This window comes from Ichthyophthirius multifiliis (assembly GCF_000220395.1).
Source record: "Ichthyophthirius multifiliis unplaced genomic scaffold scaff_1120509251082, whole genome shotgun sequence".
Lineage (NCBI taxonomy): Eukaryota > Ciliophora > Oligohymenophorea > Hymenostomatida > Ichthyophthirius > Ichthyophthirius multifiliis.
This window is the reverse complement of record NW_004086220.1, coordinates 2,530-13,091: the sequence shown is the minus strand read 5'-3', so window position 1 is coordinate 13,091 and position 10,562 is coordinate 2,530. Positions and strand designations below refer to the sequence as shown.

The 10,562-nt window shown below is 14.0% G+C and overlaps 2 protein-coding genes across 2 annotated transcripts, besides 33 other annotated features; both read left to right on the top strand. All coding sequences in view use genetic code 6, as the record gives it.

Moving 5' to 3' along the window:
• Nucleotides 1-37: 37 nt before the first annotated feature.
• Nucleotides 38-76: a microsatellite.
• Nucleotides 45-77: a microsatellite.
• A 125-nt stretch (nt 78-202) lies between these two features.
• Nucleotides 203-228: a microsatellite.
• Nucleotides 229-480: 252 nt separating this feature from the next.
• Nucleotides 481-533: a microsatellite.
• Nucleotides 534-611: a microsatellite.
• A 40-nt stretch (nt 612-651) lies between these two features.
• Nucleotides 652-711: a microsatellite.
• Nucleotides 655-698: a microsatellite.
• A 23-nt stretch (nt 712-734) lies between the features above and the next one.
• Nucleotides 735-854: a microsatellite.
• Nucleotides 741-832: a microsatellite.
• Nucleotides 741-850: a microsatellite.
• Nucleotides 831-925: a microsatellite.
• Nucleotides 926-1,614: 689 nt separating this feature from the next.
• Nucleotides 1,615-1,694: a microsatellite.
• Nucleotides 1,695-2,256: 562 nt separating this feature from the next.
• Nucleotides 2,257-2,295: a microsatellite.
• Nucleotides 2,296-2,533: 238 nt separating this feature from the next.
• Nucleotides 2,534-2,574: a microsatellite.
• Nucleotides 2,536-2,613: a microsatellite.
• Nucleotides 2,614-2,731: 118 nt separating this feature from the next.
• Nucleotides 2,732-2,780: a microsatellite.
• Nucleotides 2,735-2,775: a microsatellite.
• Nucleotides 2,749-2,830: a microsatellite.
• Nucleotides 2,831-2,976: 146 nt separating this feature from the next.
• Nucleotides 2,977-3,030: a microsatellite.
• Nucleotides 2,985-3,036: a microsatellite.
• Nucleotides 3,026-3,092: a microsatellite.
• A 717-nt stretch (nt 3,093-3,809) lies between these two features.
• Nucleotides 3,810-3,843: a microsatellite.
• Nucleotides 3,844-3,901: 58 nt separating this feature from the next.
• Nucleotides 3,902-5,271, top strand: IMG5_139540 (leishmanolysin family protein, putative; the record flags this gene model as incomplete). The annotated part of the gene is made up of 2 exons (XM_004031356.1): nt 3,902-4,188; nt 4,413-5,271. The coding sequence occupies 2 exons, from the start codon at nt 3,902-3,904 to the stop codon at nt 5,269-5,271; spliced, it is 1,146 nt and encodes a 381-aa protein (XP_004031404.1).
• A 60-nt stretch (nt 5,272-5,331) lies between these two features.
• Nucleotides 5,332-5,373: a microsatellite.
• A 50-nt stretch (nt 5,374-5,423) lies between these two features.
• Nucleotides 5,424-5,478: a microsatellite.
• Nucleotides 5,425-5,478: a microsatellite.
• Nucleotides 5,426-5,474: a microsatellite.
• A 1,000-nt stretch (nt 5,479-6,478) lies between the features above and the next one.
• Nucleotides 6,479-6,525: a microsatellite.
• Nucleotides 6,526-8,241: 1,716 nt separating this feature from the next.
• Nucleotides 8,242-8,274: a microsatellite.
• Nucleotides 8,242-8,284: a microsatellite.
• Nucleotides 8,248-8,323: a microsatellite.
• A 239-nt stretch (nt 8,324-8,562) lies between these two features.
• Nucleotides 8,563-8,625: a microsatellite.
• Nucleotides 8,567-8,621: a microsatellite.
• A 178-nt stretch (nt 8,626-8,803) lies between the features above and the next one.
• Nucleotides 8,804-10,258, top strand: IMG5_139530 (leishmanolysin family protein, putative; the record flags this gene model as incomplete). The annotated part of the gene is made up of 3 exons (XM_004031355.1): nt 8,804-8,885; nt 9,051-9,944; nt 10,218-10,258. 3 exons carry the CDS (start codon nt 8,804-8,806, stop codon nt 10,256-10,258), a joined length of 1,017 nt encoding a protein of 338 aa, XP_004031403.1.
• A 280-nt stretch (nt 10,259-10,538) lies between these two features.
• Nucleotides 10,539-10,562: part of a microsatellite that runs on past the window's edge.

Below are 10,562 nucleotides of genomic sequence, written 5' to 3'. Positions count from 1 at the left end.
AATAAAATAATAAATAAAATAATATAAAGTTTTAAAATAAATTATAATTTAAATAATTAATTTAATAATAATTTAATCAAGTTATATATTATATTAAATTATAAATTGAGGAAGATTTTAATTTATTTAAAAAAAAAGAATATGTATTTATACAAAAAAAATTATTAAATACGAATTTTAATATTAGTATTTATTATTATTTTATAAAAAAAAAATATAAAAAAAAAAAAAAACATTCTTTTATAAATATTTAATATAATATATGTACTTTATATAAATATTTTAGAATATTTTTTTATAATTATTAAAAATAAAATTTAATTAAAAATAAAAATATGTATATTTTTTAATTAAAAAGTAATAAACTAAAATATTTATAAACTAAAAAATGTTTAAAAAATATATTTATTAATACTAATTTATTTATATTAAGATAAAAATAAAAATTTAAGAACTTAATTAATGAAGTATTAAAAAAAAAAAAAAAAATATTAAATAAAATATATTAAAATATAAATATATTTAAAAAAAAAAAATATATATATATATATATATATAAATATTAAAAGAAATATATTAAATAATAATATAATATATTAAATATAATATAATATCTAAACATATGTAAATATTTAAATGAAAATTTTATATTAAAAAATTAATATTAAAAATAAATTAAATAAACAAATAAAATTAAAAAAATATTAAATATTATCAATAATTATTAAATTAAGATATAAATATATATAAAAATATATAAATATATATATAAATATATATATTAATATAATAAATAATTTTATATATATATTTATATATTCAATATATATATCATATTATATTATATATAATATTTTTTTTTTATATAATTCCTTATGATTAATTATAATATTTTATTTATTATGCTAAATCATATATATTAATTTACTGTATTCAATTTTATTTATATTATTTATCTATAATTCTATTATTAATATATTAAAAAAAAATGTTTTTAATCTTTTAATTTTAATTATACTTTTTCATAATATTCTGTTCACAATCAAATTATTTATTTTTATATATTTTTTTAATTTATACAAATTTTCATATTTTTTATTTATAAACATAATTATTCTCATTATTTTTTTATTATTTTTTTGTTTTATATAATTTATTCTATTAAACAATTTTTGAATTATTTTGAAATATACATTTTTATAATAAAGTTTTTTTTAGTTAGATATTTATCTTTATTTTCTCTTTTATATTCAATATGTATTATTTTAAGCGAAAGTAATAATTTTTTCATTCTATTTATATATAAGTAAAGATATCCAAATAATATTATATATAAATGAATCCAGAATACAATATATATATCACAATATTATATTCTAGTATTAAAATAATAGTATTATTTTTTTTAATAAAAAAATAGTTTTTTATTTTTTCTTCCCTGTAGTTCTAGCTTTAGTTTACATTATTTTTAATATAGACTTAAGTATTTAATTTAATTTTTAATTAAAGGTTAAACTGCATTAAAAACTCCATTTTTTACAATAAAAATTATATATAATTATTTTTTAAATTAATTTCATTTTTATAATTTTTTAAATTAATTAATTGATAGTTATTATATATGTTATTGTTAATATGTTATATATATTTTATACATTAATATTTTATTTTAATTTTGTTTTATATAATTTTATTGTTTAATATAAAATGTTTTGTTTATTCAATTTTTTTTTTTCCATTATAATTAACTAATAATAAAACTATAAATTAATTTATTAGAGTATAAATTATTTGAGTTTATTATATTATTTATGTAATTTTTCATTCATAAGTTTTATTATTATAAATTTCTCATATAAAAAAATAAGAAATAAGAAATATTATTAACTATATATTGCTTAATTTTAAATATTAATATTTTTTATTTTATTTTAATTATTATTTAACATTTTTCCCTACCTTCGGTACCATTTTTTATTTATAAACTGTTTCTATAATTTTTATATCATATTATAAAATGTATTATATTATTATTATAATCTATTAATAGCAAAATATTAGATTTTAATTTTTTATTTTTTTATCAAATTTAGGATTAAAAGTATATATAAGCTAATAATATCATATGATTATTTCTATAAATTAAACTCTTTAAATTTTAATTTTTAATGTTGATCTTTAATAATTTCTTTCTTATATATTTTTGTTTTCAAATAAAATAATTATAAATAATAATTTTGTTTGTTTGTTTTGTTTATATAAAATATAAAAATAAAATATAATATATTAATATAATTAAAAATATTTTATATACTTTATACATATATTTATAATATTTTTATAAAATTTTTAGATTGATTATAAATAAATATATTTTTTAATAAATTAATTAAAATTTTAATAACTTATTTTAAATTATATACATTTTATATATATATTTATTAAATAAATAATTTATAATTTATTTTTTAATATCATTATTATAAAATTAAAAATATGCATAAAATAATTTACTTTAAATTGTTTAAATTTAATATATATAAAAATATATTTATATATATATATATATATATAAATTATTTATTAATCATTATAAATATATATAAATTATATTCTTCATTTAATAATATTTAAAAAAAAATGATTATTTTTTTTGCATTTATTATTAATTTTTTTGCATATATATATATTATACACATTTTATTTTATTAATGAAAATAAGTTTCTTTATTTAATAAAAAAAAAATTAAATAAAAAAAATATATATATAAAAAATAAAAAATTATTTATTATATAAAATACAAATATCATTATTTATTATAAAAAATAATATTGTATCATTATTATATATTTTATAATAATTTTTTTTTTTTTTTTTTGAACTTTAATTATAGAAGAAAAAAAATATTTATAAAAATTAAATTTCTCTCTTTTTTCTTTTTTTTTAAATATATCATAAAAAAATTAAATACATGTTTATGGAAATATCAATTTAATATTTATATATCATATTTAATATTATGAATATATTTAATAAATTAAAATATATTAATTTATTATATTTATTAATTATTAAAATAAATTATTTTATTTTAAATGTTTAAAAAATAAAAAAAACATAAATAAAATATTATATTTTTTTATATTTATCTCTAATATTTTTATATATCAAAAAAAAAAAAGGTGATAATCTATTGATTTAGATATTTTTAAAAATTAAATATATTATAAAATAAAAGTGTTATATATTATTTATTGTTTTTGTAAAAATAAATTAATCTTAATTTATATTATACAAAAACAATAAATAATATATAACATTTTTATTTTAATTTGTAATATTTTAAAGGTAAAATAAAAAAATTTCTTAAGAATACATAGAAATAATTAAAATATTTAAATTTAAATAATATAAAAATAATTTTAACATAACTTTTATATATATAATAAGCATATTAATATTTATAAAATTATATTTTTTGGTTGTAATATAACTATTCTAATTAATTTTAGATTTTATTATGAAAATTACAAAAACCATTGTAAAAAATAAGAATTAAATAATATTATATTAAATTTATAATAAAAAATTGATTTGTACTAAAATTAAAATAATATTTATTATATATAAAACAGAATTAAAACTAAAAAACTTATAATTACAACCCAAAACTACAAAATTTTAAATATATAAATAATTATAAAAATTAAAAAAGTAAATAAAATAGAAAATGAAAAAACTTGTAATAGCCTTATTATTAATAACCTGCATTTTTGGTCTAAAAATCCTCTAACACTAATGTTCCCACAATAAAATAAAAAAAAATATAAATAAAAATAAATCCTACTTAATAATGATTCTTTAGATATTCGTAATTTACAAAATAAAGATCCACGTAATATGATAATAACCTATGATATGTATCATTTCGAAACATTGCCTCCAAATGCTAAAAATTAAATGTTAACTGCTACATGCGAAAAAGCCGTATAAATTGCAATTGAATATTTTTCTCATTTAATAAAAATAATCCCAAGAACTAAATCAGAAATGAAATATTAAGATGGTGAATGTGGAGATGTTGAAGTTCCTACTAGAGACATGATGATAGGAAAAAATTCTGATTTAAATTTATATGTATAATATAACATGGATGAAGATGAAGATTATTATGCTTATTCATTTACGTGCTAATTTTACTCTATTATAGGACCCACTCATGGTTTACTTAGCTTCAATTTATATAAATTAGCACAAATAGATTTGAAAAATCCTATTGAATTTGAAGATTTAGTTGAAATAGTTATCCATGAAATTACTCATGTATTAGGTTTTGACGATACTATTATACCTTAATGGGTAACTCCTTAAAAATCTAATCATATTAATCCTACTATTTAAAAAAAATAAGGGGAGTTGATAGTTTATTGCTCAGAACTCCTAACGTTTTGAAGTTTGCTTAATAATATTTTGGATGTCCTACATTAGAAGGTATGCCTCTTTAAAATTCAGGAGGTGAAGATTCTGAAAATTCTCACTGGGAAAACACAATTTTACAAAGCGAATACATGAATACATCTATATCATTGACTTAGGCCTATTTCAGTGGTTTTACAGCCAATCTTTTAAGGGACACAGGTTTCTATGCTGAAATAGACTCATCTATGGAAGAATAAATTTTTTATGGAAAAGGTAAAGGCTGTGAACACGTTATGGGTAAATGTAGAACTTCAACAAGAGAATATTGTAATCCTAAAACAGACTAGGGTTTATGCGATTTTTACCACCATGGTTCTTCTAAATGTACAGTTAGTGTATTTAATGATGCTAATTGTAATAATTTATTAAATAATACTAAATTAAAATGCTGGGATGTTAATAGTGAATAGAATAAAAAAGATATTTTAGAAGATCATGGAACCAAATTTGGGATTGATTCGAGATGTTTTAATGGAAATTTATTAACTAATAAAAAAAAATATGTTGAAAAAATTATGGGTACTTGCTATAAACATGAATGTAGTTCTAATGGATAATAACTCACTATTTATGTAGGATAAGAAAAACTTATTTGTAGATAAAATTTAGAGAAAAAAACAGTAAAAAATTATAATGGATATATTTTATGTCCGGAAAGCATACAAGAATTTTGCGGGTTTAAAAAAATATGCCCGAATTTTTGTAGTACAAACGGATATTGCTTGAAAAATAAATGTCACTGTAAAAAAGGATTTTTTGGAGAAGATTGCTCTAGTAATAAACCTGTTTGATAAAAATAAATATATTTACAATATTTATTTTTTATAAAATAAAATATATACAAAGAATTAATATATATATATATATATATATATATATATATATATATATATTTAATAAAAAATCTTTAATTTTTAATAAATTATAGTTATTCATATATTAATAAAAATATATATTTTTTAAAAAATATAATATTTTAAAATCTATATATTTTTTAATTTAAACCATGAGAAATATAAATAAATTTAAATATTCATTTAAGTAATTAAAAATTAAATATTTATTGATAGATAATTGATAAAAAAAAATATAAGTTTTGTGTTTTTAATAATTAAAAATTTATTATATATTAAAAAATTAACTTAACATATACAAAATTTTAATTTTATAAAGCATATTTAAGTTTTTAAATAAATAAAATTATAAAATATTTATTATAAATAATATATATTTTAATACATTATAAAGTTTATATTATTTATATTTAAAATGTTTTATTATATACTTATACATATTTATCATAAAATAATCATTTTATAATAAAAATATTATTATATAATTTTTTATTAAAAAAATTAATTCAAATTTTTTTAAATAAAAACTAAATTCATATATATGTGTAAATTATTTATATTATTCATTAAAATTATTTATTTTAACAAACAAATTTAATGCAATAAATTAGAAATTGACATAAATTAAATATAATAAACAATGATAAAAATTTATATTATAAATTATTTATATTTAATTAATTATTAAATCAAAAAAATTTAATAATAATAATAAAAAATATTAAAATAAATTATCTTAAAAGTTAAAAAATATAATGATAACTATTATATAATCTTGATTATAAGTCTTAAAATCAATAAGCAATAATTTTACCATAATAAAATATAAAAATGATAATAAATGCAATTAATTATTTTTCTCTTTTAATAAAAAATATCCTAATATTTGAATCAAATTTTAAATATTATTTTAAATGCCGTGTTAATTTAAAAATATAATATACATTTTAAATATTTTGGAAATTTATCTGATTATTTGTAGCTTAAAAAAATATGTCAGAGTTTCCGTAATAAAAATAATATAGCTTAAATATTAAACAATTTCGGAAAAAGAATTCTATAAAAATAATTGAATATTAAAATATGCTATGAATATTTATAAGTATTTTCTATTATTTATAGAAAAAAATAACCGTTTTTATAATTATTGTAAATTATATGTTTTTATTGTAATTTAATTATTTTTATTGTGGTTAAGAATTTTAGTTTTTTTATTTAAATATTCTTTTTTTGTTAATAACATTATTATTTAACATAATAAACTAAACTATTAAAAAAAAATGATAAAATTAAACAATATTATAAAATTATAAATTAATAATCAAATATTTAAATAAATATTAGATAATAATAATATAATAAAATTTTTGTTAATTAAAATAAATATATATTTTATAAAAAATAAATTAAAATCTAATTATATAAATATATATTAATATTAAAATTATATATATATTTTTTTTTGATTTAACTAAAGCTAAAACTTTAAGAAATAAAAAATTAAATTTCATTTCATATTAGTTTTTAAATTATAATATAAATAAAAAATTGATATTTAGATTATTTGAGTTAATATTGTGGATATCCTTTTTTATATGTAAATATAATTACGGGAATATTATATTTTCAGTTAAATTAATGTAATTTGAATATGATGAATAAGAGTGTATCTTTTGAATGTAAAATTTTATAAAAATAATGCATACTATACTATATAATTATGCTAGATTTGCATTTAGTTTTAAAAAGAAATTTATTAAAAATTAGTATAAATAAAAAAATACAGAAGATAATATTTTATTTGAAAATTTAAAAATATATAATGAATTTGCTAAATAGAAAAAAAAAAATTGGTTATATATATTTTTATTAATTATATATATATATATATATTTAAAGGGAATGTAAAACTTTTATTTAATTAATCAAAGAATTAGATTGATTTTAATTTTGGTTATTTTTTAAAGTTATTTATTTTAATTAATTTAATTAATAAGTAAGTAAAATAAATAATTAAAGTATTTTATGTCAAATTAAATTTATTTTTAAGTTTTTTTATACATTTTTTTGAAATTTCTTTTGTTTTTAGCATTTTAAAATAAGTCAAATACAAAAAAATGTTATATAAAATTAGCTTTTAAATATTATAATATATATAATTTATAAGAATTAATTGTAAATATGTACTCATTTAGGTATATTGGTATCGTTAAAATAATAAATATGAGTTATTTCGAGAGAAAATTACAACTTATATTAAATATTTAAGTTAAAAAGAATAATTCCAATCTAAATCTTAAATTTAATCTATATATAGAGGTTATCAAAATCAGGAGAAGATAATAGAAGATATAAAATAAGCTGAATTATAATTTTAATTCATCATAATCACATAGATAATATATTACTTTTTATTTTTTTCAAAATTTTTTTTTAAAAACAAAATGGAAACAAAAATATTAATTATATTTTAATAGTCTTTTTTTTATTTAATAATTATGATAATCTTTTTTTTATAAAATTTATAAAAAATTTTGAAAAAAATAAAAATAACTATATTAAATAGTGATATATATAAATAACAATTATTTTACACAAATATATGTTTTTAAAATAAAATTAAATATTAATATATTTTTTATTATATTTATAGTTATAAATTTATACCTAAAGACTTGTGATTGTATAATTTTAATATTAATAAATAATTGATTTTTTTTAAATTAAAAAGAAAATATATAAAATATAAATATATTTTATAAGTATGTGTATAAAATATAATTTTATATCTTTCAGCATAAAGCAAAAAAAAATTAAAAGAGATAAAATATAAAAAATAGATTAATAAATAATATTTAATAACATTCGATAAATATTAATAAAATATTAAAATGATATTTATATTTTAAAATAAAATATCAAAAATAAAAAATAAAAATATGAATAATAAGATATAATATAAATATTATATATAAATATATAAATAAATTCTTAATTTTTAAAACAATTTATTATAAAACAAATAATATAAAATTAATTAATTATATGCATTAAAAAATATTTTTTATTATATAAAAATTTATAGAGTAAAGAATAAATTAGTAAATTATATTATATTTAAAATATATTTATAATAAAATTTATATACTCATAAAAATTAATTAATATTAATTTATTTTTTAAAATAATTATATATATATAATATGTAAAAGTTTTGAAAATATTTAAATAAATATATATATATATATATATATATATATATATATATATATATATATAATAATATAAATAAAAATATTTTATATAATTATACTTTTATATTAACTCTTAATCAAATATTATTTTATTAAAAATAATTAAATAATCATTTAAATATTATTAATTAATGAAAGTACCCCTATTAATTTTATTATATATATCCTCTATTTTTTGTCTTAAAATCCTTAAACATTAATGTGCTCATGATATAATGTAAAAATAATAATAATTAGAATCATTTTTACCTGATACATAATCTTAAGATGTCCGTAATTTACTCAAAAAACCTCCACGTAATATGATAATAACCTACGATATGTCTTATTTCAATTCGTTAAATTAATCTTATAAAAAAGTTACTGAATAATGCGAGAAAGCGTTAAAAATAGCAATATAATATTTTTCTAGTTTAATAAAAATAATCCCAAGATCTGAATCAAATATGAAATATAAAAAAGATAAATGCGGTCTAGTTACTATTTTTAGAGATGACAAAGATAAAGGAAAAAATTCTGATTTACATTTATATGTATCATATAAAATGGATAAAGATATTGATTATTTAGCCTACGCAATATAGTGTTAACATTTTGCAGGTATAGGAGTTACTCATGGTTCAATTAACTTCAATTTAGAAAAAATGCCATTATTTAAATAAAATGCTTTAATTGAATTTGAAGATTTTTTGGAAGTAATTATTCATGAAATGACTCATGTATTAGGTTTTAGCGAAAACGATATAGAAAGATGGGTACTACCTAAGGGAACTACTCATGCTTTTGTTAAAACAAAAATAAAGGGAGTTGATACGGTATTGCTCAAAACTCCTAACGTTTTGAGGTTTGCTCGAGATTATTTTAATTGTCCTATCTTAGAAGGTATGCCTCTTTAACATTTAGGAAGCAAAGATTCTCAAATTTCTCATTGGCCAAATACAATCATCTAAAACGAATACATGAGTACATCTACATCATTTATTTAGGCCTATTTTAGTGGTTTTACAACCAATCTTCTAAGAGACACAGGTTACTATGCGGAAATTAACGCCTCTATGGAAGAATAAATGTTTTATGGAAAAGGAAAAGGCTGTGAATACGTCATGCGTAAATGTGATATTGCTTTTAGAGAATATTGTAATCCTAAAACTGACGTTGGTTTATGTGATTTTTACCACCACGGATTTTCTAGTTGTAAACCTGGTTTATATAATGATCCTGATTGTAATAATTTATATCCCTACTAAAATGGAAAATGTTGGGATGTTAACAGTGAATTTAACACAGATGTTTATAAAAGATCAAATGGAACTAAATTTGGTACTGATTCGAGATGTTTTAACGGAAACTTATTGGGTAAAAAATTTAAACAAAATGAATAAAATAAAAAAATCCAGGGTAATTGCTATTAATATGAATGTAGTTCTAATGGATAATAAATCACTATATTTGTAGATTAATTAAAATTCATTTGTACAAAAAATTTAGAATAATAAACATCAGAGAATCATTATGGATATATTTAATGCCCAGAAAATATACGAGAATTTTGTGGGTTTAAAAAAATATGTCCCAATTTCTGTAGTGCCAACGGAATATGCTTAAATAGTTAATGTCTTTGTCTTAAAGGATTTTTTGGAGCAGATTGCTCTAGTGATAAACCTGTTTGAGTAGAATTAATTTAATTAAAATGTTCTAATATAAAATTAAAAAAAAAAATTATATGTTTTATAAATGAATATTTAATAAATTTATAAAAATAAAAATAGTAATATTTTATTTAAAAAAAATATATAAATTATTAAGATAAGTAAACTTGAATTATAAATTATATATATTAAAAAACTATTTATAAAAATAAATATTTTTGTAAATCTTTTCGTTTATATAAAATTCATTTTTTAAAAATATTGAATTTTTATAATTTATTTTATTAATTTAAATAAATTCATATAATATATATATATATATATA